This window comes from Eutrigla gurnardus (genome assembly GCF_963514095.1).
Source record: "Eutrigla gurnardus genome assembly, chromosome: 22".
NCBI classification, from domain to species: domain Eukaryota; kingdom Metazoa; phylum Chordata; class Actinopteri; order Perciformes; family Triglidae; genus Eutrigla; species Eutrigla gurnardus.
Window position 1 is genome coordinate 1,562,985 of NC_139933.1, and position 26,900 is coordinate 1,589,884.

The following is a 26,900-nucleotide window of genomic DNA, read 5'->3' on the forward strand; positions in this document are numbered from 1 at the left end:
AACACAACCCGGGGATATTAACTCTTATTAGCAGGAAGCTACGAGCTGAAACTCGATGCAGCCCAGCAGGGTGTTTTTGGGATTTGTGTTTGTTGCCCTGGATTTGGGAGTCTTTTGGTTGTTTGTTCACCTGATTCCTCACGTGGGAATCCGGTTTCATGAGCAACAAATGAGCTAAAAGTCGAGGTAAAAAAGTACAATCAGCAGAATGTAGGAAAGCAAGGGAGCCTGAAAGAAATGCTTGTTTTCCTTGCGGCAATAACTGTAAAAGAGGACGGAGGAAGGTTGCTGCATTGTAGAGCAACAACTCAGTTTTACAGTGAAGACAATGGACGAGACTTTCACAAGGCATATCGGCACTAGAAGTAAAAATAGAGAAAGCACGCTATATTTTACTGTCAAACTTTGCAGGAAGAACGGGTCATTATGGCTTCCACAAAGAAAGAGAATAAATTGAGCATGCTGGAAACTTTCACAAGCATCTGGATGAAAAGACTTTTATTGTTTGGTGATGAAGCCGAGAGAAAAGCTGTGAAATCTGACTTCATTAAATTTGTTGGAAGCTATTTGTGTAAAAAGTGTCTGCTTCGTCTTCGTTCCGCCCTCGTCTTCACGCCTACAGTCCTCCACCTAGGGGACGACACCGGCACGTTATTATGGTGAATCATGTTTTTGGTCATTTCACCGCCACGCCGTCCAAAATACACAACTGGAAACACAACAACCATAACGCTGGGCTTTAAACCCTCATTACAGCCTGGAACAAACCGGGTTATTGGGTTTCTTGTTGAGGGTTAGATGAGAGGATTGTTGCCACCTTAATGTCTGAATGCTAAATATGAAACAGCAGACTGTATGCCTAGCTTAGCATAAGGCTAGCAAGGAGATGTAGGACCCCATCTTATTTGTCAATACATCTTTGTCATATTTAATGTTTATAATAATGATTTTTGAGTATTTTGGGGGGTGGCACAGAAGCCTTGGGGGTCCTTGGTCTGAAAAACCTCTGGTTTAGACCATGTGATATCGATAGTTTATAAAGAGCCCATCATGTTTTAATTGGTGAGCTTCAGAGCTGCTGATGGATGGATTTTGATACCTTGGATCAAACCAGGCTAGCTATGCTAAGCTAACCTCCAGTCTCCTGGCTGTTGCATCACATCAACTCAAAATGATAGAAATACAAGAGGGAACCGTCTCTCTTTAATCTCCTGCTTTCCTTTTTTAATGTCTAGAACCAGTGCTTTAAGTGGGCCGGTACGCACCGGTACGGAGTACCGGCACTTCTCAATTTTAGCCTCTGGCGTACCGGGACTTTTTACGGCGTACCGGGACTTCCCATGGGCTCACAGTACGCTGTCCTTTTCTATTTCTCTCTTTGCGGTTCACACTCCTATGGCTATAACTACATTTCCCAGTGTGCACTGGTACGCACCGCACTCCCCCCTCGCGAGAACAAAGACGGGTTTCTATGGTGAGAGCAAGTCTCGCGAGTCGAGTTTGCTGGTCGGAAAGGACGTGACGTAAAATCTCATGGACGGCGGCGCTGAATGCAAACAACAACGCTAGTCATTTGCCGGCTGAGTCAGATGGTGTAGCGAACCTCGTTATGTTGGCGTGGCTCCAAAAAGGCCAAAAGAGAACCCGGACTGGTGACGGCGAGGATGACACAGGAGGACAGACAGGCGTTAATTTTGTGTGTGTCCACAGGAAATGGTAGGTGCCAGTTAGTTACCTTGTGCATCAGCCTGTATGCTACTTGAGGACTGCTCCCCTGAAAACCTCCCTTGGGCCACATGCAAGTGAACAAATATAATTTGTCTGGAAAGTTGAAAGTTCAATAAAATAATTTTCTTTTTAAAAATCAGCATCATGTTTTAGTATTTGAATATATCACTTAATGATCTGCCGGAACCGACCGCCCACTGCCCACCGCCCACCGCCCAATTTACCTGGCAACAGTTGTATAAGGGGAGTACCGGCACTTATTTCTTTCCACTTAAAGCACTGTCTAGAACACTTTATATTTGCTATTTTTAGGAACTTGAACATTTAAGAACACATACGCAATCTTTCTTACTTAACACACAGACAACCTGTATGTATGTGTGTATATATATATATATAACCTGCATGGTTCATAGTTCCAGAGGCACTTAGTTTTGTAATAATGATAATTTTGGAATAATAAAAGTGAGTGTGGGAGTTAGTTCCTCGCTGCTCAAGGGTCTTAGTTGATGTTACATGATGGGAGGCTATTTATAGATCGACGGAGCCGCTTCTCTGGGTTTTTTATCAGAAAAGGAGTGAACTTGATTGTTTAATCACACACACACACACACACACACACACACACACACACACACACACACACACACACACACGTATTATCTAGTCGGTATATGCTAAAACCTTAATCACTGTAATAATAACGGACAAGTTTTATGTCTCTGCCCTCCTAATTTCATGGCCACTCGACCGGAGGGCAAATATATACCAAAAAACCGGAGTGCATTTCTGTAATTCACTCTCTTCAGTGTTCAGCAGAGATGTAATTAACGTTTGGCGGTGTAGCAGAGGTCGTCTCAACTCGGTGCTTAATTGAAATGTGGAATAATAATCGTCTTCATCTGAGATGAAATGTTCGATGCTACAAAGTCGGCGTGAAGGAAGAGGGTGAATTTGTTGTAGAAGCTTGTAATTGTGTTTTTAAAAGACGAGTTGATTCTTCTCTCTGTTGTTAAATGACTTAGTCGTGTTTTTAGCTGCTTTTATCTGCTTGTGGGCGGAGTGAGAAGTTAAATCTACAAAGTCGAGGCGAGACAGAAAGTGGGAACAAAACCAGCTTGTTATCCGCTCACGCATCGGCCAAAGTGCCGCCGGCGTCCTGATTAAATGTTTCTGGACACGGCATCAAACGGCATGTTGGACTGTTGTGTCCATTAGGCCTCGTTTCATTCTTTTCTTTTCTTTTGTTTTCTTTAAGAAATGGCAGCACTGAGCAGCGATGAATAAATGCAGTAATGTGCTCTTCAGCTAAAAGTTAAGATATGTTTTGCAAACGTCAGGAATGCCTGACCTTTTCACACCTGATAAGGAAGAATGGCAGTCAGCGCCACTCTCTTTACATTTCTCTTTACATAATAAAATGATGAGTCAGCAATCAAACTTACTTCAGGTTTCTTTTTTGTTAGAATAGCAGAGTGTGTGTGTGTGTGTGTGTGTGTGTGTGTGTGTGTGTGTGTGTGTGTGTGTGTGTGTGTGTGTGTGTGTGTGTGTGTGTGTGTGTGTGTGTGTGTGTGTGTGTGTGTGTGTGTGTGTGTGTGTGTGTGTGTGTGTGTGTGTGTGTGTGAATATTTAATTTTTAATCTAGCATGCAACTTTTGTTTCTTTTATTGTTTGTTGTTTTGCACATTAGCAGCAGGCGCTAAAGGTGAAACATGTTGATCATCATCATACATCAGTAAGTTTGCATATGTTTGCATAATTATCATGACTTAATATTTAAAATAAAAAGTTAAAATAGAAGGATATCCCTGTTAGGCGCTGGGTTGGATATGTGTCCAAGTCCCTGAGCAAACGGAGCTCAGGTTTTTAAGAAGACACACTGGGGAGTTACTTCCTCCCTACATGCACAAACAAACCAGCAGAACTAAGTACGTTTGCACCCAGTGCATTATGGGCCGTGGGGTTGTGCATCAGACTCCTCAAACTGCAAACATCTCTCCTTAAACTTCTCACCAGAATGAATCCAAGATGGTGGGTTTTACTTTTGGGAGCCAGAAGGCTCTGAAATAATGTGCCGTATTACTTTATGGCACAACCGTTAAAGACGTGGAAGTATTCCTCCGGAGCAAATGGAGCTGCAGCTTAGAGAGGTTGTTGGGATGCCAGATGGCGCAAAGAAGAAGTGAGGGGATAACCAAAAAGAAATCATGTCTATGCTCTTTGTTAAAGAGTTAGTTTTGTTTGTGAAACTGTTGAGGTGAAGGTCGTGATGCGTTTGAGGGTTTAGTTCAGTGTTGTTGTTGTGATCCAAACGGAGATCCTTGCTTCATCTCGCTCCTGTGGATCCTCAGAGGATGTTTGCAAGATTAAAAATGTTGCACTGAGCGTGCAGCTGGTGGGATTTACTCTTTACAGGACTGGATAGCAACGGTGTGGCTGTGAAATGTGTTAATTTTAGAGCTGGCAGGGCCGCCGGTGTGAGAGAGAAGCAGCTTGTCCTGGCCGTCGTCTCGCTAATTAAATCACTTCATTGGAGTTTTAGAATCAATGATGGCTGTGAATCTTAACTCCCCCCGTGAATGTCTGAAGCTACGTTCGTATCTTAAAAAAATACCTTTATGCTCAACTGTCAGTTTTGTGCTTTTGTGCCGCTGACCGCACTGGACAACATTGGTCGCCATGGTAACGATGCACAGGTACACCAGAGGCAATTTTCTGTCCACATATGTGGAAAAAGGTGAAAGGCAGTCTACATGGTGCATTCAGACATCAGACACACTGAAGAAGGCTCCATATGGTTTAGTGTGTTTGTTGATTGTGTGGGATGAATCATTAACACCCCCAGCAACATGTTTACCTCCTGGAATTTTAATTAGGTGGAACTTTAGGTTCCGGCAACACAACAATACTTTGTTAGGGAACATTTGGTTTGGGATGAAATAAGTTCCCTACGTAGGATGTGTGGCGTTAAGTATGTATGTAAGGTATTTAACAGTAAAATGGTTTCACACGGACATGAACAGTGGTCTCCTGGGTGAAAGTCGTGTGTTTGTTTGACACATCCATCCTGTCCTCCTTCCTCCAGGGACTTTGTTGCTCCTCATGTCATGGTTACGAGTGGAAATAGGGCTCTATGATGATGATAATGATGGTGATAAACCAACCTATATACTGTATTTCTGTATCATATTGGGAAGCAATATTTTTCTGCAAGTAAAAGCAGAGTTTTGTACTGACCTACTGGAGCTTTTTGAGGTTCAGTGATTTGCTCGAGGGCTTATAGTCAGGTGCAACCAGGGATTGAGTCAGCAACCCTGAAGGAATTAATGAAGTACACAGTGGACCGATGTTGGAGCTGAACAATCGGATGTGATTGTTTTCTTCACATTAACATGATATGATTGTGCCGAGCATAATCACATGCTTATTGCTTTTACATAATTAGAATCAGGCAAAATTATGCTGTTTTGAGATTTATTTTTCTAATTAGAGCGGAGTCAACAAAAGGTTACACAGAAAAAGGCACATTTAGGTCACATTCATCCAGATTTAGTAGTTTACAAGACATTACAAGTAATAGAAATATAATCATGACATTCAAAAGTGCTGTTGGAAGTTGGGGGAAATGTTCATTGTTGGTTTTTTATGCATCATCATTATAATTTTCCTTCAGTTGGAACAAATGATGACGATCTCAAAATGCTCTACAATGAAAATAACACAGTAGAGCTTCGTAAAAACAGAACACCAAACCAATAAGAGTCCAGAATGGATCATCGGCATCATCAAGCTTCCCGTCTGTCTCCACCACGTCGTCGCCGTGTGCAGATGCTCTACAGCATTCATGAATAAGCAAAATGATGGAACACACTCGTGCTAATAAGCCACCACGGGAACAAACGGCACCAGGAACAAAGTCTTTTCTCTCTTTTCTCACAGCCCATCGTTCCCCTTCCTTTCCCTGAATCACCCCTCTTCTTATCCATCCATCCATCCATCCAACTTTTTCGTCACATGACTCCTCAAGTGCTTGTTGGGTTCCCAGGAGACGGCTTGTCATGGGCCAGTAACCATGACAACGATGCAACACAATGAATGTGTGGGGGAAAAAAAACATCTTTCTACCAGATTCTGCTAATTTGGTTGGCAGATGGCTTTTCCAGGCTTTTCCAGGCTTTTTCAGGCTTTATTTCTTGGACCTTCTGAGGTCCGGTGAAGGTGAAGTTGTTGTTGCAGAGCAAGAAATCTGCATTTGGTGAAACATTTACAGATGTTTTTTGTAGCAGGTGTTTGTTCACGGCAGGTTTGGTCTTCACATTCTCACAGCTCAGTGCTCCCAGCAGTGGGGGGCGTTCCAGTTCGCTCGCAGTCCTCCACTGAACGCCGAAGAAGAAGAGGTCAGGGTTCAAGGGATTTTATTTTTCTTTAATATGGCAAATTCAAGGGCTTTCATGAGTGGGTAACAACAAGAGAGTGATTTAATAGACATTTAAATGAAGATGATTACTTGAAGCTCAATTATGTATTTCTTAGTGCAGCTTTAACGTAGTACGTGGGGGATTAAGACGAGGGAATTCATGAATCGATGAAGGTTGAAGGAAGATCGTGGTTGAAATTAGGAACAATGCAAATTTGATAGAGTACCGATTCAATTACACGCAATCATAAGGTGTTGAATGGTTGAAGCAGAGGAGCAAACTGCCTTTTCACGTTCCCTAAACACCGTTCCTCTGCCAGAGCAGGGATCCATTTCATGCACTTGTGCCTTTGTATATTTGTGTTTGAACCAGTTATTTTTTTTATATATAAATAATTCCGGTTTGCCTTTGAGGAGTCTTATTACTGCTGACCCGCAGGTTGCTGTCGTCACGGGTGAAGACGAGATTTATAATTAGAAATGTTTTTGGGCGTTGGAAAATAAATCAGGAGAATTGCTTCCCAGTTTAACGAGGGCGGCGGCGGTGGCGTTGTCTGGCGCTTTGCTCTGCTCAAAGATGACAGAGGATGTGTGTGTGTGTGTGTGTGTGTGTGTGTGTGTGTGTGTGTGTGTGTGTGTGTGTGTGTGTGTGTGTGTGTGTGTGTGTGTGTGTGTGTGTGTGTGTGTGTGTGTGTGTGTGTGTGTGTGTGTGTGTGTGTGTGTACATGCATTAGTGTGTTTTTTGAAAGATGCATACACAGAAAAAATGTTGTGAAGCAAAATATTTGCCTCGGTCTAATTTGTCACAGTAACGAGGAACCGCAACCTTCGCACTGAAGCGAGTTTCACATTGGTTTCAGCTGATTATTTACACCGACCCAACACGTGGAGATGTCCTGCAATATATGGGGACGTTGTTACCGAGGCTTCATCCAGAAAACCAGAATCATATCACAGTTCCTTCCAGAGAAATCCCTCATCTCATCATCGTTTTATTTTTGATCAAACCTTTATTTAATCAGGTAAAAGTCTCGTTGAGATTTAAAGTCTCTTTCCCAAGAGAGCAGCATCAAACAAATACATTCAGGTGTCGTACAAACAAAACACACAATTATCACACAATTAAAAAATTAAAAGAAAGAGTTAAGGAATCATACACAGGGACAATCTCCAAATACTTCCACATTCCAGGTCCTTTAGTGATGAGGACGAATTCATGATATTCACCGACAAACTCACCCAAACAAAATGAGAGGGAAAACGTTGTGGTGTTTGGGATAAACAATGTCAAACAAATGAATGTTAACGAGCAACGGGGCGCTCAAGTCTATCATACAACGGTTGTTGTTAAGATATCGTTGTCATAGAAACAAAACACAGGCACATGGCATAATACTGTAGTTCCCCAGCACCTTTCCAGAGAAAAACCTATGAAACAGAATTTCTCGCTTGAATTTCATAATGCTTAGTCATACTTCTGTGGGTATTTTTGAGGAACGACACAGTTAGCTATGTATGTTAGCATGCTGGCCTCTGTGTTTTTGTGTTTTGAGCAGTTAAACTGATAAAAATGTGAATTTAAGGAACATTCAGGTGGAGATTCACAGCCGCCATAAATCCTGAATTCAGATGAACCACCAGACTCTTAAGAAGTTTACGTTTCCTGCAGCTACAAAATGAAGATTTTGAGAATTACCTTGACTATCCAGAGCCATAAGTGACCATCTGCACTCGACAATCATGCATATTCATCGACTTGCAGAAACAGCTGTTTCAGGCTTTAAAATAACATTTAAAAAGCATGTGGCTCCACCAATCAGCAACCTCCTGCTTGGAATAATATGTAACATTTATATATTGAACTAAAGAGAGGTTGTGTGTGCTGTCCTGCTCACTCCTGCCCTTTTCCCTTTCCTTGTCATGAATCAAACTCCCTCATATTTATTCCCGTCGTTAATGTGATGGGGGGGGGGGGGGCACTGAGGTGATCAATTAATGCTCCTGTGAGGCGTCTCCTCTGGAAATAATGTAGTCCACACTCCAACCACAATGAATCAACTCTAATCCCGATACAATGATATTCACAAATCACGGCTGAAGACGGCAGCTGGGTTGCATTTCTTATTTTAATGTGAAGTTTGCACAGAATACATTTTTTATTTCCTTCTACACCAGGAAAGCACAGTGAGTACCTATACCACTATATACACAGTATGTATATTCACATTTTATTTCCTGTTGTAAGTAAATAAACATAGTTGTGAGGAAAACTGATTTCATGGATTTATTATGATATAACATTTTAATTGAATATTGCTCACCAAGTTAATCCACATCTTATTACCAAGACCTCCATGTTGGAAGGATGACAAGACATTATTGCCTCTTCTCTATCACATAATAAGACATCAAGTAGTTTTTGTAAAGCTGGGTTTGATATTATATAACAATATCCTTTACCTTATAGCACAGGAGGAAAAGTTAAACATCGTAACGTTAAGTTTTCTGAGAACAAACATACAGACGTCACATAGCAACAACAGCACAAGTATGTTTGCTGTGGAACTAAAAGGGCTCGGGAACAAGAGGAGAAGGTGTTAGATGTGAACAATGACGACTGGAGCTCAAAGCACTGACAAGCCCATCAACATGCTGCTGAAAATAGTTTCTCTGTGTAGTTATTTCAAGGATCATCCAACAGAGAACTCTGCAAATCACTGTTTCTGTGCTCTGTGAAAGTAACATCCCATAAACGCTTCAATGTATGGTTCATGTGTGAAAAATCGTATTATAATTAGAAATATATATATTTGTAATATTACACAAACCATCTGGATTTTTCAGAATTAGTCTGCCACATTATCTTCCAATAAATCGTGATTTGACAGTGTTTTACATAAAAATCTTGAACTGTTCCTTTAAATCTCCCGCCCATCCCTCACCCTTTCATATATTAACACAAGTTGAATAAAACCACATTAGCACACACACACGCTGTAAGGTCGTCCTGGATTAGTGTTCAAAGTCAAAAACAGACACTCGGCTAAGAGCTCCAAGGGCTCGTTTGAACTATTGTAAAGTGGACCTCAGGGGGTTCCTTGGTGAACTCCCTTTTACAAAGACTTAAGAAAACCCTGACGGCTTTTCAAAAAGAAATCCCATTTCAACTCTACTCAGTGTGTGTGTGTGTGTGTGTGTGTGTGTGTAATGTTGATTGTGTAATGCTATTCTGGCAACTCCTTTATCGCAGCGCACACTGCCTATCACTATACTGACCCTGGAGATTGAGGGATGAACAGCAGAGCCGTGGGCCGGGGTGAAGTGGCACACACACACACACACACACACACACACTCTACTGAAGAAAGCAATGAAATGCATGACTGCACGGACAGAATAAAGATTCTCTGATGCCCAAGACACCATTTCCATCGTCTGTCTTTTTCATATCTTCACTTCCTTCAGCTCATTTTCCTCTCTATACACACACACACACACACACTTTGTGTGTCTTTAAAGCTGTATCTCTCTCCCTCTCCCTCACCAATCCATCCTCCCGTTGTTCCATCTTCCGAAACAGCGATGACGAATGTCAGCACCCCTCTGTAATCACAATAATCAAACTCTCAAAAGACGCTGAGAAGATAAAGGCGGTAAGGATGAAGTAAGGCAACAACCCCTATGATCTACTGCTAGGTAAAACTAATTTATTCTCCAGTTTCTGATTATCTGGCCTAAACACGTTCACCTCCTCCGCATACTAGGAAACAGCAGCCTTTAGGAAAACTCCCTCATCGTCGTCAAACCTCAGAGATACACAGCGACTATTCATCAAGCTGTCAGCCTTTTACTTTCTGGACTAAACAGCATCCAAGCCTCAAGAGGATGCTTCAATATCACACGGCGCTCTTAGAATACTTTAAGTAAAAGAACTTGCACACCGTGTCCTTGAATTACGAAGAGAGATAAAAACGTGGCTTAAGGAGAAGTTTTAAACCTAGTAAGACTTATTGGCAGAATGTGACATGCCCTAATAGGATTCCCAGCCTTTTGTTTGGATTATCGCATCTGGGCAAGGGATTTAATGGTTAAAGTAAGGGTTTCTTTTCTAAGGCCCAGGCAGAGCCAGTAAGCACCTTACCCTACATACGAGAAAGAATATGCCACAGAAATACTCTGGAAATGAGCTTGGTTCTGCTACATGTCTCTCCAATTAAAGACTTTACCATTTTGATTGAGTCTCACGGCTCTCATCAACCTTGTTTCCAGTTGCAATAGATTGGTTGTTCAAATGAGTCTCTTTCTGGGGAGTCAAACTCCCTGTAGCTCCCTTGTTTTTCCAGTCCTTCCCTCGGGAGGTGGAGGAGACCAAAACCGGAGCTAAAACCAGGGTGAACGTTGGAATCATTTGTCATCACCCTCCAAAATGAATGCTAGTGCTCCTCTGTCTGCTGGATGTGCAATATAGGAGAAGCATAATACCTAGAAAAGTGCTATCATGCAAATGACGGAGAAGAAAATGAAGATCAAAGATTTCCATCTTTCTGATTACCATAATGGCTGTAATAAATGCCCATAAAAAAACGATGCTTCAATAAAATGAGCATGGATCATGACAGAAGTCCACATACAGACTGTGTCACCACAGCGGAGAGTGATTTCCACTGAGAACCTGAATAAAAGCAGAGGTTAGGGGAATGTTAATGCTCTCTCCGGAGGCAGGAAGAGGAGTCAAGTGAAACAAACCAATCTTTAAAAAGGACAAGTCAAACTCACCTTTGGTTGGCTGCCCACGATTTTAGATCATTGCTGATATTTATGATAGTGAGACGAAGAGAGAGAGAATCTCCATGGGTCTGTAGCTCTCCAAGCCAGACTTCTTGGAGACAGCCAGGGAGACGTATCTCATATTAGGTGCAGTTATACCGGTCTACAGGGGGAATATGCAGCGTAAGGGGAGGTAATGCACGGATTGTATTATGGGAAGGGAAGGATGAAGAAAACGTTATGGGGTTAGGGTCTCTGGAGTTCGGTTGGTGTGCGAACAGGACGGAAATATTAAACATTTCAACACGTAATGGCCAAAATGGAGCGGATATATCAGAGAGGTCAGACCAGAACAAGAATCTGGGGAGGAGGAAGATTTGGAAAAGAAGTTTGGGGGGTTGTGAAAAATACAAAATGGCACAAACAAGGAAATGGGGAAGAAAGAGAACCACAGAGGGTGACAAATCCAGGATTAGGTCGTCTTATTGCTCGATGCAGGACGTGAAACCACTGCAATGTGAGTGGAGGAGATGAACAGACGAGAGGAGGAAGGGTGGAGGAGCCCAGGGCGGAGGTCTGGGAAGGCTCAGTGTGCAGAACCATGTGTTAGGTGTGTCGTTAGTTGTGTTAAAATGATTTGCAGCCTGTTGGAGCAGAGTTCAGACCGGTTTCACACGAGAGTTTGACCTACAGTAATTGGACAAATGTATCCGCTCGTTTGGCTGCCTTCGCTTTCGTTGTCGGTTCTTCTTGGAGCTCGCTGCCACCATGCGAGCCACTTTGCTGTACATTATATCCGTTTGGTCGACACTTAGAAATGATCTTGAGAGATATGCGTAACATCCATCCAATATTTGTGGAGATATTTCAGTCTGGACAGAAGTGAATAGTTAGCATGAGCAGCAAGGCAAATTTATTTTTCAACAAAAAGGTAATTTAAAGTGTCAAAGGAATAGAAATTACAGTGCAGTAAAAGCAATAAAAATAATTGCTTATCCTATGGGAATAGGTAAAGAAACATGTGCCACCAACAGACTTCATCTACAGGAAGGCTCGTCCGCTGTTGCACACAATCACATAATCTTCCAGTTAATGATAAACCAGGAAACAAATATACGTCTGCCTCTGGTGTGAAACCGTTCCTCTGCGTATTGACGGCTGTGTTGGCTTTTCTTTGTTATCAAGAACAAATGTGGTATTTCCTCCAGACTGCTAAGCTAACATGGCAGGCTGCTCCTTCTGGACGAATGTAATCAAAGACCTATTAGAAGTTAATTCTTAGAAATGATAAGAGCTAACACTTTATATTCTGGTGGGCAAACGTTTAAACATGATTTCAAATAGCATGTTTTGTGTTTTCCTGCCAATTGTATTATACTACAACATTCTATATATGACTCAAGGCATTGGTCTTTTGATGCATGAAGTTGAGCTAAAACGGTATCTCAAGATTATCTAGCTTCTGGGTCGGGAGGTGAGCCATAACTAATAACAATTAGACCTTCTTCAGCTCCGTGCCGAGCCGAAGGGGGAATACTTTGCTACTTGTCTTGCACCTCACATTGCAACCATCACTCCTGAGTCCCAAGTGAAAGGTTTGAATCAGCGAGGAACCAGTACAAATAGGGTTATATTATATTTTTATGGACTTTGGTTTGGCAGCAAAGCAGTTAAGAGATTCTAAATCATCCTAGTATTTTATGCTGATTACAGTGTGTAAGAAAACCAGGGATTAATTGAGTTAATTTCCCTCTTGTCGGTGAAATAGCTCCTTCATTAGCGATGTTTCTGTGCAGGACCACTTTTCTTTGACAGAGTGAGCGTTCATGGTCCGGTGCTTTATATGAACCCAACAGAGAGAGAGGAAATTACTTTCTTTTAGTTTTGAACTTTTGGATTTCGGTTACCGCCATAGAGCAAATCTGTCATTGTCAAATGATTTTGCAGTGTAGCTTCTGTTTTCATCTCTCGTGAAGCCACGCAGGTTTTCTCTTAATCTGTCTTTACCGGAGTCTTCAATCCGTCCCCGAAACATGAGGAGCCAGCACCGAAATAATGAAGTCTCATTAAGGCTAATTAGACAGAGTGCTGTTGAAACATGCATTGTGTGTGTGTCTGCTGTTGGCAGTTTTACCTCCCGACAGTGAAATCAGAACCCGGGGAGAAAATTAGCAGCAGCTGAAAGCCAAATGCTGACAGTTTTGTTTATGTCTATAAAGTTTGTTGGAGCTGCCACTTTGCCAGAGAAGCACCTGATGGGTTTTTCTACTCTACATGTTTATTTGACCACTCAGTGTTAAAGTTCTTACCCAGACGAGACGAAACCCTTCTGGCTTGGCTCATTAGAGTAAAGGATGAAACTCTGGCACGGCTTATATTCTCACGTTTCGGACACTATTCCCATCAGTTCTAATCACATTGCAAGATAATTGCAGATATTTTTGCAACGTTGCAGCATTGAGGCGGGGTTAGGGAACATGAAAAGGCCCATGTTTTGAATAAAGCCCCAAAGTTCTCCAAACAGATTAGGTAACGAAAACTAATTAAAATGAAAAGAGAGCTTACTTTTTCAGGACATCTTGGCTCAATGTTGACCTTCCTTTCTTGCTGTAGCTTTATCAAGTGAGTTTGAGTCCTTGTCAGTCTTATCCATCCATCCATGTGACTGAACGGATGTTCTCCAGAGCTGTCGGACCTTGCTGCATAATGGCTTGAGCTTCTTCCGCTTCACGCCCTTAATGGTGACAGTTTCATTGCTTCAAGTCTATTTTCTCTGTGTGCATTATTCCATTGATTTTAAGAACTGAAATAATAAGAATTATCAGTCAATTGTGATTGTGATTTGCAGTTTGCATTGTTGTACTGTTTCTGGTGCACAAAAGCACAATGTGTAAACATGAGACGTTGTAGTTTTATGTGCAGGACTACTTCTTGGCCTGGCCGGCACAGTCACCTTCTGGAGTGTCCACTAGTTGCCTGGCAACCTCCCTGCGATGACACACTAGTGTTTATGTGCTGCTATCCATATGAAGCCAGTGAATAGATAGTGTGTTATCAGCCACAAACGTCCAGATGATTATCTGTTGTTGTGACACATGAAATGTGTTGGAAAGTACAAACAAAATACCACCTGAGTGCAGAAAGTTGGAATTGATTGAGTAATACCAGCATGAAATACTTAATAATGTGGGTTGTTGGCATTTCTGGTATTCAAGCCTCATGACTGCCTTTCTGTTGGAGATGGAAAAACAGCATTACTATTAAAATCAATGAATGAAATTTCAAAGCAGTTTTCAGTGTAGAATTCGACGACATCTAGTGGTGAGGTTGCAGATTACAATCAACTGAAACTGCTCCTAGCTCTCTAAAATAGCTGTTTAATGAATACATATATTTGCTCCTGACATGTAGAAGTGTAAGTATACATTAGCGTGGAAATAAGGATAATCAAGTAAAGTACAGTGTTAATTAATTTGACTACAGAAAGGCATGAACTGAGAACACAATGAGCTACAAGGTCTCTTTTATTCTAATGAGATTCGTGTGCTTTGACCCAAATCGGTGTAATCTCATTTGGATGCAGTCCAAGGTGCCTGTAGGCCGGACTGCACTCATCCTTGAGCTCACACTTTTGCTCTGTGTTTTTGTCAGCTTGTTATCGTCTTGTTATGTGGATGTTCTTCCAGAAATGACCCTGGGAGACCGTGTGGTTTTCTGGTGTAACAGATGGCTGTAGATGATATTGTACATGGAGAGAGAGAGAAAGAATCCCCCCCACGCAGTAAACTCTTTATTTTGGACCACTTTAATGTGTTTGAACTCATTTTGCTCTTTGTCAGACTTTGTTCCGTCCGTTGGTCTTTTGCTTTCATTACTGTGGTTATTGAGCCGCTCTGGCAGACCTCGACATTAATATCGGAGGATTAAAAACAAGACGGGAAAGAAAGAAGGGAGAGTAAGTGAAGAGGTCAAGGGTACGACGGAGAAGGAGTTTGGGGAGAGGAGAGAAAATGAGATGGAGTTATTGAAAAGTCTTGAGCAGAGCAGCGATGCAGATTGTTTATGGTGGGCAGGAGAGTGTTGGCTTTAGGATCAGGATTTGGGTTTTGGAAATGAAAGTACCTTCGCTCCTACAAACAAGTGTGTGAGTTGAGAGAAAGTTCAGAAATGTCCTAAAATGCTGTTTCCGCTTCGTCGTCATGGAGAGTGTAGATTTATGGCAGGAAATAAACACTAGTTTATATGTTGTGTATATGACCCTGTATCTGCAGACTTTAAAGACTTGGAGCTAGATGAGTACAGGTGTGCTGGTTCACATATGCGTCCTTGTTTGTCAAACAGCCCCAAAAATGCTCAGTTTCTGTTTGTTTTTCCAGGTCAGCATCACAGCAGATATCAGCCTTTAGAGTCGCCGTAAAGTGCCAAATAAAGCTGGTGAAGCTCGTATGTTTTACATTTATCAGAACCTTCTTTACAGGTTGTCTGTTTCTGGGGATTTACAACAAGTATAGATATGATGAAGCTTGATTTCATACAGAGAAGTGTAATCTGCCCAGTTCTTATCCAGTACCACGACAAACTATGATACATGGTTGTGTTCATATCTACATCTCCTCCTCACAGAGAGCAAACAGGGTTTTGTTTTTTGCTGAAACGTGCCGGATGGTGTTGTGGACTCACAGTTATATAAACAGCCAGCCTACACACCGCGACCATCTTTACTCCAGTGTAAAGTACAACGTTAGTAACACTCATCAATCCCTGTTAGTCCTGATCCCATCACGCATTAGCAACCAAATCAACTCTCCAGTGACTCAGAATCACTTTTACTGGTTACTTATGATGGTTGAAAGCCCTGAAACATCTGCTCCTCAGCGGCTGAACAGCAAATGGATTTGTTTTTTTTGTTTTCATCACGTTTGCCAAACATGCCTTCTGCGTGCTGCAATTAAGCAAACATGGTTCTTATTTCTAGCTTTCCAAGTAGAATGAAAATATTGAATCAGATCCTGATGAGGAGTTGGATGCTGGTTGGAGGATTGCTTACTGACTGGTAGGTCTTGGCCTGTGCTCAGTTCAGACACCTCTTCTGGACTCGCCTCCCCTCGTTTGGGATGTTGTTTGAGCCGGTTTCTGGCGTACTGTTCTGAGGTCAGCAGGTTAAGAGTGAGTGAACCTTCACCTCCTGGGCCTGTACTGGGAAAGACACTGCAAAGTTGGTGGCCTGCAGTTTAGCCTGACCCTCGGTCATGGCCTCGTATTTGGATGGTGGAGGAGAATTCCCCCAACGTTTCCAAAGTTTCAGGTATTAATGTGATAAAATGTAGCCATCATCAGAAGACAAAACATCATCATGGTTTCCAGAGGCTGTAATCGGCCAGTTCCCCTTTCTCGGTGTGTGCTGCAGTAAACGTGCAGCAAATGAGAAGTGAAGAGTTGCCCATCTGTAAGGTGACCTGACGATGACTGAAACGCATTAAGAATGATGCAAAGTAGGTTTGGATCCCTCGAGGCTTTAAATCCACCGAACAGAGGAAGTGTGATGGAAACCAAACTGTCGGTGCAGCATTAAGCAGAGTGAGGCTTTATTTGCTCTTGTTATTTAGCTTATTAGCTGCAGCCTGTTATTTGTTACTCACTTTGTCTGTTACATGTGTGATTGACATGCTTTTGTCCTGTACTCTCCACTATATACTCACTGTTTGTGAGGAGGCGGTGCCTCAATTTAAAAAAAAAAAAGAAGCTTTTTATTAGAGGGTGAAAAACAATCATAGTTTCAATTTCCAACAGAACCTCCTGGAACCAAAAAGGTCTTCATCTGGGATTTTTGATGCAGTCGTCGAACCAACAACCACTTTTGAAAAATAAAGTTATATTCCTGTTGCTTTCTTGTTGTTCCACGTTCTTCACCAAAAACCTTTATAGTACATTAGAAAGTTACCAATCGAGGAATGCACCTTGATTGTTGTTCTCTCTTTTTAGCAGATTTATACATTGTTAAATTAATTCCCCTCACTTAAGATCTTGTGTTCTTGATCTTAGATGAGGAAAAAAAGGCGCCCTCCAAACCGTTAAAATGATCAAGCATCCCTCTAGAACTCTCGGAAAACACATGAGACCGAGATGCAAATCTCTGGTTGAATCATCCAAGAACATTTAAGTTATGCAACCGTTAAGTGATGCAACGACCTGACACAAAGGTCTTCATCAGAACGAAAGGTGTGTTTGTCTTTTTGTCCATTGAAAGCATCATTAGTCTGGTTCTGATGTCTCTGTGATGTTTTCACTTCTCTCTTCCCGTTGCTTTGCTTTCTATATGTACAGATTTGCAAATTGTGTTATCTTTTTTTGTCTTTCAGAATAAAGTGATGACCATTGATGCCGTGAAGGTCAAACTGCAGGTGAGAACATCATCTTTTAGTATCTGTATGAATGCTGAGTCAGCGTTATGATACATGTGGAGTTCTTTATTATCACAACATACGTTGTGTCGATGCAACGACGCCATAATGCTGTCTTAACGAGGCGCGAGTTAATCTCCGTCAGTCAGTTAGGCTGCTGCTCGGCCTGATTGAAGACGGGAATAACAGCCTCTCCATCGGATCAGCACGTCTGGGAGATATCAGAGAGACGGACGGAGACGAAGCCGATGAATTCAGTTCAAAAACAGCATTAGATTCTGTCTGATGGGTTTTTCACAACAATTACCAAACACTCCCTCCCTCCAATCTGTCAAATCTGATATTTCAGCTCATTCGAGCGAGCTAAATGAACATTGCTGGTTTATACTAATGTTTTAACTTCTTCAATAAGATCAATATGAACATTACAGCAGAGTCTCACCCTCCAGCCTGCCAGCATTCATTATGTCCGTTTATTTAAATGATGTTGTACTGGTTACACAAGCAGGGACAGGATTCTGCATCACAGCATGGTGGAGTTGGTCAATATCTGTGTTGGCCTACAGAAACGTGTAACCTGCAGGACGCTATGGTGGTTACACAGGAGGGAGGCAGGTTATACAGTAGGAAGGTCTATTCTGAGAACTAGGGTTGAGGTGATGGATCAGAAGACCAGGGTTGACTTACTTGAACATTCATGTAGAGTTACTACATCACATTATATAGGCATACCTAATATTACTACTATATACTACTATAGTAACTCAAGGTGATTACAATGATGAAAATGTTTTATATTCTTTTCAGATTTGGGACACGGCTGGACAGGAGCGCTTCCGGAGCGTCACACATGCTTACTACCGCGATGCTAACGGTAGGTGTGTGTGTGTGTGTGTGTGTATGGTACACATCTAAAAAGGTCTCAGAGGGGATTTTTTACTTACTATTTGACCTGTATACGTTAATTAACGGGATTGAAAAAGACCAAAAATGTCCATATTTGCTTCATTTGCAAGAAATCCGGGAGTCTGATGCTAGACGACACTGTGAAGCCAGTCAGTCCCACACTTGGGATTTCCTTGTCTCTTATATTTAGTATATATCCCAGCATCAAATAAGCGTTGTTGTCCGTATCCGTCAGTGCTACAGTTTACCCTTGCTGATGTTTAACAAGGCACCCAGGGAGCCTTGAACCGGCTGGAGTTCTCCACTTCTCCGTCTGCTGCCGACTTTTAAAATGAAGCTCATTCGGTCCGACAGGCGGGACCAGGGGAGACGAAGCAGCTGTCACGGAAAGCTGTCCGTTCCTGCGAACTAGTGGACGCTCTAACTGTGACTCTGAAATATAAAGATCGGACGTTAGAGGGGTCTGCCTGGTTTCTATAAGCATCGGAGGAGGTAGAAACCAGGAATATCTTAAAAAGAAGAGTAAACAAGTATAGTAGCTCGACATTAGTTTGATATTCCTTTTATACAGGATAAAGTGTGTACTTAAATACTTTATTATAAATTACTAATATTACTTAAATATATTATGAATGAATCCATATGAGATCAGTACGACGGCGTATCAGGGCCAATGTAGGGGAAAAAAACATATCTGATATAAACAAGTTGCTTGGTTCCGCTAACAGCAGATGTTTGTCGTTGTTATGACAACAAATGAAAGCTTCCGCTAGCATCTTAGCCCAACCTCCCCGATCAATAAAACACCCATAAGATGACAGTTTGTCCTGAATAAACAATAAGCATCAACATCATCACCCTAAGGACCTTAACGAGGCGTTGTCACACGATGATGATTCATTACAAACACAAACGTACATTCATGGGACGTTAGCTAGCATAGATTCGGGTTGTTAGCATCGTAAAAACTCGTAAATTTTTCACTTTTTCTCTGAATATTGTTTTTTCCCTGCAGTGGCCCAAATACGCCGTCGTACAGATCAGTGTGTGGAACGGTGTTTTTTGTTTTTTACCTCACTAATTATGCAGATTTACATTTTTTTTTCTAGTATTTAATATTCTTTTTCATCTCCACATGAAACACTAGCCAAGCACATATGCTGCGTCCTCTCACTTCCACACTTCTCTTTGGAGGCCCGACACGATAAGTTCCAGCTCCACCGCCCATCTGCTCTCCGTTAAGAAAAGGACTGGAGCACATAAGGTGCTAAGCTGAGTAAGTCTCAATGAGAACCTCCTGCCAGCGACTGTAGCGTCTCCAGACTCTGACGTCGCTCCTCGAGCTGAAGGAGATGATTCTACAACAAATGAGTCACAATCTATTGTTGTTCCTTATGAATCCATGTCTGATGTGTGGGCCGTTTCTCTCTGTTGGAGGCGGTATATATAAACTTATTTAATAATCCATAGCTGGCATGAATCAGCTGATGGAAAGAATGAGTGATAACAGAACAGAAGCCCGGCAGCAAAAGACGGAGTCAAAATATATAAATATGTTGCGATTGATGACGTTCCTGTGTTACTCGGGTTTCATAAAATCCTTCCTGTTAGTCATATTTACATTTGACATTTCTATTAAAATAAGTCAGATGGGACAAGCTGGAGAAATCGATGTAATAAGTTTAACACAAAAGTTAAAAACAAGGACATGTTTTGTAAATATATATATTTCATATCCTATAAATTCTTCACAATAAAAGTCACGTTATTTTGACTGCTTACTCTTCCTTTAAGTATCAGTACACTTGTTTTATTGAGGCATTGCTGCTAACAAAGTGCCTTATTCACATTTTCCTTAAAAAAACACCATTATTTTGTTATTGAAAAGCTTTTATTTTGAAGCAGTAAAATCAGGAAGTGTTGGATTTTCCGGCTCCAGCCTCATGGATGATGAGATATTTGCCATATAGAGCCACACTTTCAATTCAATTAAAAAAAAAACGTTGCTGCATTTAACAATGTCTTGTATTGATTTTGCCCCTAAAACCAGTTATTGATTATTTGATCCAGCTTTGGCCCCGAGTCTCAGCTGTCATTAAACCGTAATGAGCAAGTAGATCCAGACAGTGAATGCAAACGAGCTGGTGGTCGTTTATATAATTATTTATATCAAAATAAATCAACTTTGACCTGATCTGGAGTCTGCGTGTCACAAAGGAAGGATGCTAGAACATAATGGTGACAAGTGAGACCCACAGAGACTACGTCCAATGCATTTTAAATCAGAGTCATTACCTCATGATGTTGCCGCTCGGCTCTGCCTCCTCCTGCATCATTCTCTATTCCCTCTATTCCTCCTCTTCCTCCTTCTTCTCCTCCTTCTTCTTCTTCTTCTTGGGTCACTGCTTTCATCACTAATGAGCGACTGGAGGCCTCAATCAGCAGCAGCAGCTTGTAGGAAGGAAGGAAGGGAGGGAGAGGAAGGAAGGAAGGACGGGAGAGGAAGGGAGGAAGGGAGAGGAGGGAAGGAAGGAAGGGAGAGGAAGGGAGGGAGGGAGAGGAAGGAAGGAAGGAGGGAAGGAAGGGAGGGAGGAAGGAAGGGAGAGGAGGGAAGGAAGGGAGGAAGAACGGGGAAGAGGGGTTGAATTGCTCCACCTTAGGGAGAGTCCTGAGCTTAGCGATCCATCACCAAGCTCTCGCTTGTCTTTCTTGTGCATGCACACACACACACACACACACACACACACACACACACACACACACACACACACACACACACACACACACACACCTTACCAGCTTCCTGCATATTAAAACAGATATGCAAGGTCACAGTCAGAGACATGTTTAAGGTTTCTTTGGGCAGCTGTGTGTGTGTGTGTGTGTGTGTGTGTGTGTGTGTGTGTGTGTGTGTGTGTGTGTGTGTGTGTGTGTGTGTGTGTGTGTGTGTGTGTGTGTGTGTGTGTGTGTGTGTGTGTGTGTGTGTGTGTGTGTGTGTGTGTGTGTGTGTGTGTGTGTGTGTGTCTGCTTATACTTTTCCTCTGAATTCATCATCTATACGCTGTAATATCTGCCTCACTAATCGTCTTCAAACATTGATCCGGCGATCATATTCCACATGCTTCTCCAACGCTGATCCTTCAGATATTAAGGGTTCGGGCGTCGGCTCAGCGGGGGGGGGGTTATAATCGCCCGTGGTGGTGATTGATCCGACCCTTCCCAGAACGGAGGGCGTGTAGAGCCGTGCTTAGAGAGGAGAGGAGGTGGAGATGACGACTCTGGTCGTACGGTAACATCGATGCAACCTGCCGGAGGGACTCTGGTGAGACTCATCAGTCAGATATTGCTCTCTCTCTCTCGGGCGTTTCATAACTAGATGCACTGCGGAGCGATCATGGGGGGGCTTTTAATTTCCACGGCAGTAATGGAGCAGGAGTGGGACCGCCGGTACTCGCCTGCCATTAACGAGCTGATGGAAATATCCTGGCAGCGTTTTTAATCTTCCATCTGAAGTCACCTTTGTAAACAATATGGAACTCTCTAATAACACGCTGCAGAGAAAACACTCCGATACTTTACTGAAGTAGAATAATATGTACAGGTACTGCATTTAATGTTTTACAGAGTATTGTCCATTAAATTTCCCTAAAGGAATCATTAGAAAGAATGGCAACTTTTAGGGTGTGCAATTATTAAACAGTAGGTATTATGTTATTTGATAATTAAAATGAATATTATTCATATTGTATTGTTGTACCTGATCGATTTGTAGCTTATTTGAAGTATTGGGTTGTTTTAAGTATCCATTTAGTTGTTTTCCCTTTGAAAATGTAGTGAAATAGAAATAAAAGGCAGAATATGAAATGGGAATATCTGTATTCATGGCCAAATATTGTGGAATTTCCTGTCTAGCAGTGACTTTGTTTTTGCTTCTTTTTGAAACGGGGACATGCTGGTGTCAAAGGAAGCATTCCATATAACCTCAACATTCCCGGTTCCATTCCAAACCTTTGGCTTCGATTCACTTTCGAGCAAAAACCTAAAACTCTCCAATCATAAAAAACCCCACAGTGTATTATATTTTTATGCGTATGTTTGTGTGCCGTCAACTTTATGTGACTTATATTCCAGGGAAGAATAGCAGCCAAGGTCAGCCAGGGAATATATTGATGCAGATTATGATCTGTGATGATGGATGGCGATGCTCTTTATGGATCACTTCACAGCCTCAAACTGCTCCGACCTGCTCCGGGTTTCCTGATAGCTAGCTGGTTGTGGATCACATGGTCCATGAGTTGATATAGAGTGTAATAGTTTTGAGCTGGCGGGTTGGGGTTATGGAGGTGAAGCATTTTATTACTGCTTTTCCAACAATATGGAGCAGAAATAATTGTCATTATCAATATAATTGTCGTTTTAAGAACATTTATTTTGAGTCATGATAAAGTTCATGTCACTAATATCGTACAATAAGTTAATAACTTAATTCAAGAGAAATCCGATGTGATTTATTTCCCTAATCGTGTAAAACTTTGAGCAACGTGACTCACAAATGCTGCTAAAAGTTCAATTATATGTCTGAACAGGTTTCAATAACGAGAAGAAGCAGTATTGCATATTGAGATTTATGTATTTCTACCGTTGGGGGAGTAGAATATTAATCTAAAAATTTGAGTATGATGTTTTGCAGATTGTTAAGTGAAGCAAAATGTATTCACGCAAATGTTAGCAGCTTCGTTGTTTTAAGAAAAAGACGGGATCGGACTAGTATCGGTATTGGCCGAAACTCAAGGTCAAGGTCGAGATCAAGTATGAGACATGAAAAGGTAATATCGTGCCTTAAAATGCCCTAAATGCTTCTCGTTTGTTGCAGTACCGCTTTTGTTCAGCAGATGATGCAGTTTTATATTTATTTAAATTAAAAACAATAAAAAATAATGTTTTTACTTCATATTTGTTTTACTCATCCCATCAACCCAGTGGGCATTATCACTCTTTTTGTAAAGTCAGCTTCTATTATGTGCTTTATATTCTCTTCCAGCTTCTCTCGATAGTGTATTTCTCTCTGTATCGGCTCTGGAGCAGTTCCTCCGAGAGGCTATAGTTTTATCCATCAATACCTGCCGTCGCTGCTTCATCTTATCTACCCGTCTGTCTGTATCACCACCTTCTATCTTTGCCTGTCTCACCCTCTCACCCTTTAACTTCCTCCTTCTGTCCGTTTGTTGAATCTGTTCTGCAACCACAATGTAACGGCCTAAGATGACGAAACTTCTCGCTCGTCTTTTTTTCCCCCCGTTTGGCGCGATGTAATTTGATTAGAGGGAGGGTGAAAGTTGGAAACCCCCCTTTTGTGGTTGGCTGGGATTTTCTGGTGGCTGATTCCACCCCAGAGCCAGAGCCTCATTAAACACCCTTCACACACTTGCCCGGCTGGAATAAACCAACAAATAGAGGGGCTTAGTCCACAATCGAGTGGTGAGAATGCAGCTGAGAGGGAAGAGGAAGTAAACACGGGGGTTAGAGACGAGTGTTGGGGTGTAAGCAAGTTACCGAGACGCTGTGGACGTAATTAGCAGAAGCTCATTATTCCAACGTTGATCCAGCTGAGAAAATTCCCCTCGTAGGTGTGATAAGTTTTTCAGGCTCAGCCTCCAGCTTTGTGTCAGAACACACCTGAGGTGATATTATCCTGCATTCACGTGTGTTTCCGTTGTTCTACCGGGTGTTACACTCCCGCTGTGGTAAATGAGCTCAGCACTTTGCAGCGGACGAGTCAAACAACAACAGGATGGTTCGTAATGTGTTTTTGTGACTGAAAATAAAACCTTTCTAAACGTTGCATGAGACGTGAATCTGCATCAAAATACACTTTGTGATCGGCATTCATAGGAAATACATCGTCGGGGGTCTACAAATGAGCTATGCATCGCTGTAAGACACTTTTTCTTTTCTTTTTCTTTTTCTTTTCTGCAAAAACTGGTGAAAGAAAGGAAACTTCTTGAAAACATAGAGGCATTCAGTCATTATGGTTGGCCGACCAATCACACAGCAGGGAGCTCCTGGACTGTGACTCAGCTTCACTTGTTATGCTGAGTCATGACTCATCACACCCTTGAACCATGTTGACTTCATGTTGCCCACGTTATCCATCTTCTTTCCTCGTGTGTCTTCTCCGTCTTCATCGAGCCTACAAGTCACGTGTACAAGAATATGTTTGTGATTTTATGATGTATGATCAATAATAATAACCAGCAGTGACATCATCGGTTAGATATGTGCCTTTAGGGATAAAATGACGTCGACTTGGTGTCTGATGTTTTTACTTCTCTCTCTCTCCTCAGCTCTCCTCCTTCTCTACGACGTCACCAACAAAACATCCTTCGACAACATCCGGGTAAGAACGACCACGCAAGTTCAATGAGTGATGTTTTTAAAAATGTGTAAACTCATCATGAAGCGGTCGGAACAAATGATGTTGTAATAAAGAGCAAGGAAATCAGGGCAGGAAGGAGGGGGTATTTGGATGGGCGTGACAAAGGACTTTCACCCAGGAGACTCTTGTGAATGTCAACGGTGACTTATTTAACCGTACGGTTGTTATTTCTATACCTTACTCACGCCAGTTACGTAACAAAATGTGTTATTTTATATATTTTCCTCAACGGAACCAAGTAATTCTGTAATGGAGTAAATCTAAAAATGAATGATGGATGCTTGTCATGAGCAGGAACTGATACAACATCCCTGATGTCCTAGAGGGGTACCTAGAGGGATACCTTGAAGGGTACCTAGAGGGGTACCTAGAGGGGTACCTAGAGGGATACCTTGAAGGGTACCTAGAGGGGTACCTAGAGGGATACCTTGAGAGGCACACTGAGGGGTACCTAGAGCGATACATTGAGGGGTACTTAAAGGCATACCTTGAGGGTTACCTAGAGGGGTACCTAGAGGCATACCTTGAGGGTTACCTTGAGGGGTACCTAGAGGGTTACCTACAGGCATACCTTGAGGTACCTTGAGGGGTAACTAGAGGCATACCTTGAGGGGCACACTGAGGGGTACCTGGAGGGATACCTTGAGGTACCTTGAGGGGTAGCTAGATTTTTGATAAGCATTGTACCTCCCCGGATCCAAGCGTATCACAGATTGGACGTACATCAGCTTTGGGAAGTGGAAGAGGTCGCTGGGAAGAGGGGCATCTGGAGAGGCAATACATTGAATGGAACGTCTGTTTTTCTATATTAGCAGCAGTTTGAAATCACTAGAGGAACAAATGAAATCATGTAGATGAAGGTGCATGTGATTGCTGCTGCCCGGTTCTAGATTTATGTCGCATTCGTCCGACACCACAAATTGAGGGTTAGCATTGTTCTTTAGAAGAAACGCCGACTTGAATAATTTCCTTTCATGCAAACGAAGCAGAAATGAGTGAGAGAGTCTCTTTTCAACTGAATGTGCAGTTTAAAATCAAAGTAATGGGGAAGTGTGTAGAGGTGGCTCATACTTCACAGCAGGGGTCGGAGGATGAATGATGAGGACGGAGATGGAGGATCACCATAAATGATGAGAGTCGAGCTCACTTTCCTCCCAAATGGAGAATCTCTTTGTAGTCGCAGCGTGTCTCTGATCCCTCTGTAGTTTCCAAAGCCATCTCCTGGCCCATTTGGTACCCCTCCCCCCCTCATAGGTGCATTATTCTCCTTTTGATTAACGCAGAGTGAAGTTAAGAGCAGAATTCGGACATTAAAAAAGTGTGTCCTACACATCAAGTAGAAGGAATGGCTGTCAGGTGTGTTGCATGTACATCTGGAGAACGAGTGTGTGTGTGTGTGTGTGTGTGTGTGTGTGTGTGTGTGGCTTTGTTAGTGTGTGTGCAGTGTGTAGAAATGCGTTGATTAAAGAGAATGAGGAGGGAACGGTTCCCTAGCGAGAAGCAGCTTATCTCCTCCACAAACAGCTGCTCGTCGTCATTATGCTTTTAATAGACGGCATTAAATCACAAGCAGGTATTTAAAGTCTCAGATGTAATGGGGATGGAGGTAAAAGCACACGGCGGTGTGAGCTTCAATGCAAGTCCATCCAGAATCAAAGCATCATCATCTTCATAAAGTCCCTTTTTCCCAAGATGAGTACAAATGACCATAAATCCAGAATCTATAGTTTTACCAGACACATTTTAGAATGTTCTCTATGATCCTTCATGCAGTTCCATCGACGGTTAAAAGGATTGAATCTTCACATTTCAATGCAAAGCAAAGAACTGTAAGCAAATCTCCCGACATTGATGTAAAACGAAGACTTTTAACCTGAGAAACGAACGTTCCAAACGAGACAGCAGACGTCGAAACATCATTTCAAACACATTTCCTGCATTTTCGAGCCTCTTCCATTAACTTCACCTGCACTACTCTGAAAACTCTCTATGAGGTGATGTAGAGATGGAGCATGAACCTGTTTGCTCATCTATTTCTTTCTTCTTAATTAAAATGTATGAAGCATCTCTGTAGTCTCTGCATCGCTCTTGTATTACCTCATCTTTCCAATATCAGAATTTGGGCTCTGAAGATAAATCTTCCTTATCCTGAGGTGGTGATTCTCCTCCGATGTTCCTCGGGTCATTTATCTTCGTTATATGTAGTATTTATCATATTACCCAAATGTATAAAGCATATTTTCCA

At 42.1% G+C, this 26,900-nt stretch overlaps 1 protein-coding gene across 1 annotated transcript in view; it reads left to right on the forward strand.

Moving 5' to 3' along the window:
* rab26 (RAB26, member RAS oncogene family) overlaps window positions 1-26,900 on the forward strand; it is a 49,842-nt gene that overhangs the window by 2,543 nt on the left and 20,399 nt on the right. The window contains exons 3-5 of the mRNA XM_084001942.1: window positions 17,272-17,313; window positions 18,121-18,187; window positions 24,564-24,616. Of these exons, the coding sequence (XP_083858068.1) occupies window positions 17,272-17,313; window positions 18,121-18,187; window positions 24,564-24,616 (162 nt within the window). The remainder of the gene's footprint in view (window positions 1-17,271; window positions 17,314-18,120; window positions 18,188-24,563; window positions 24,617-26,900) is intronic.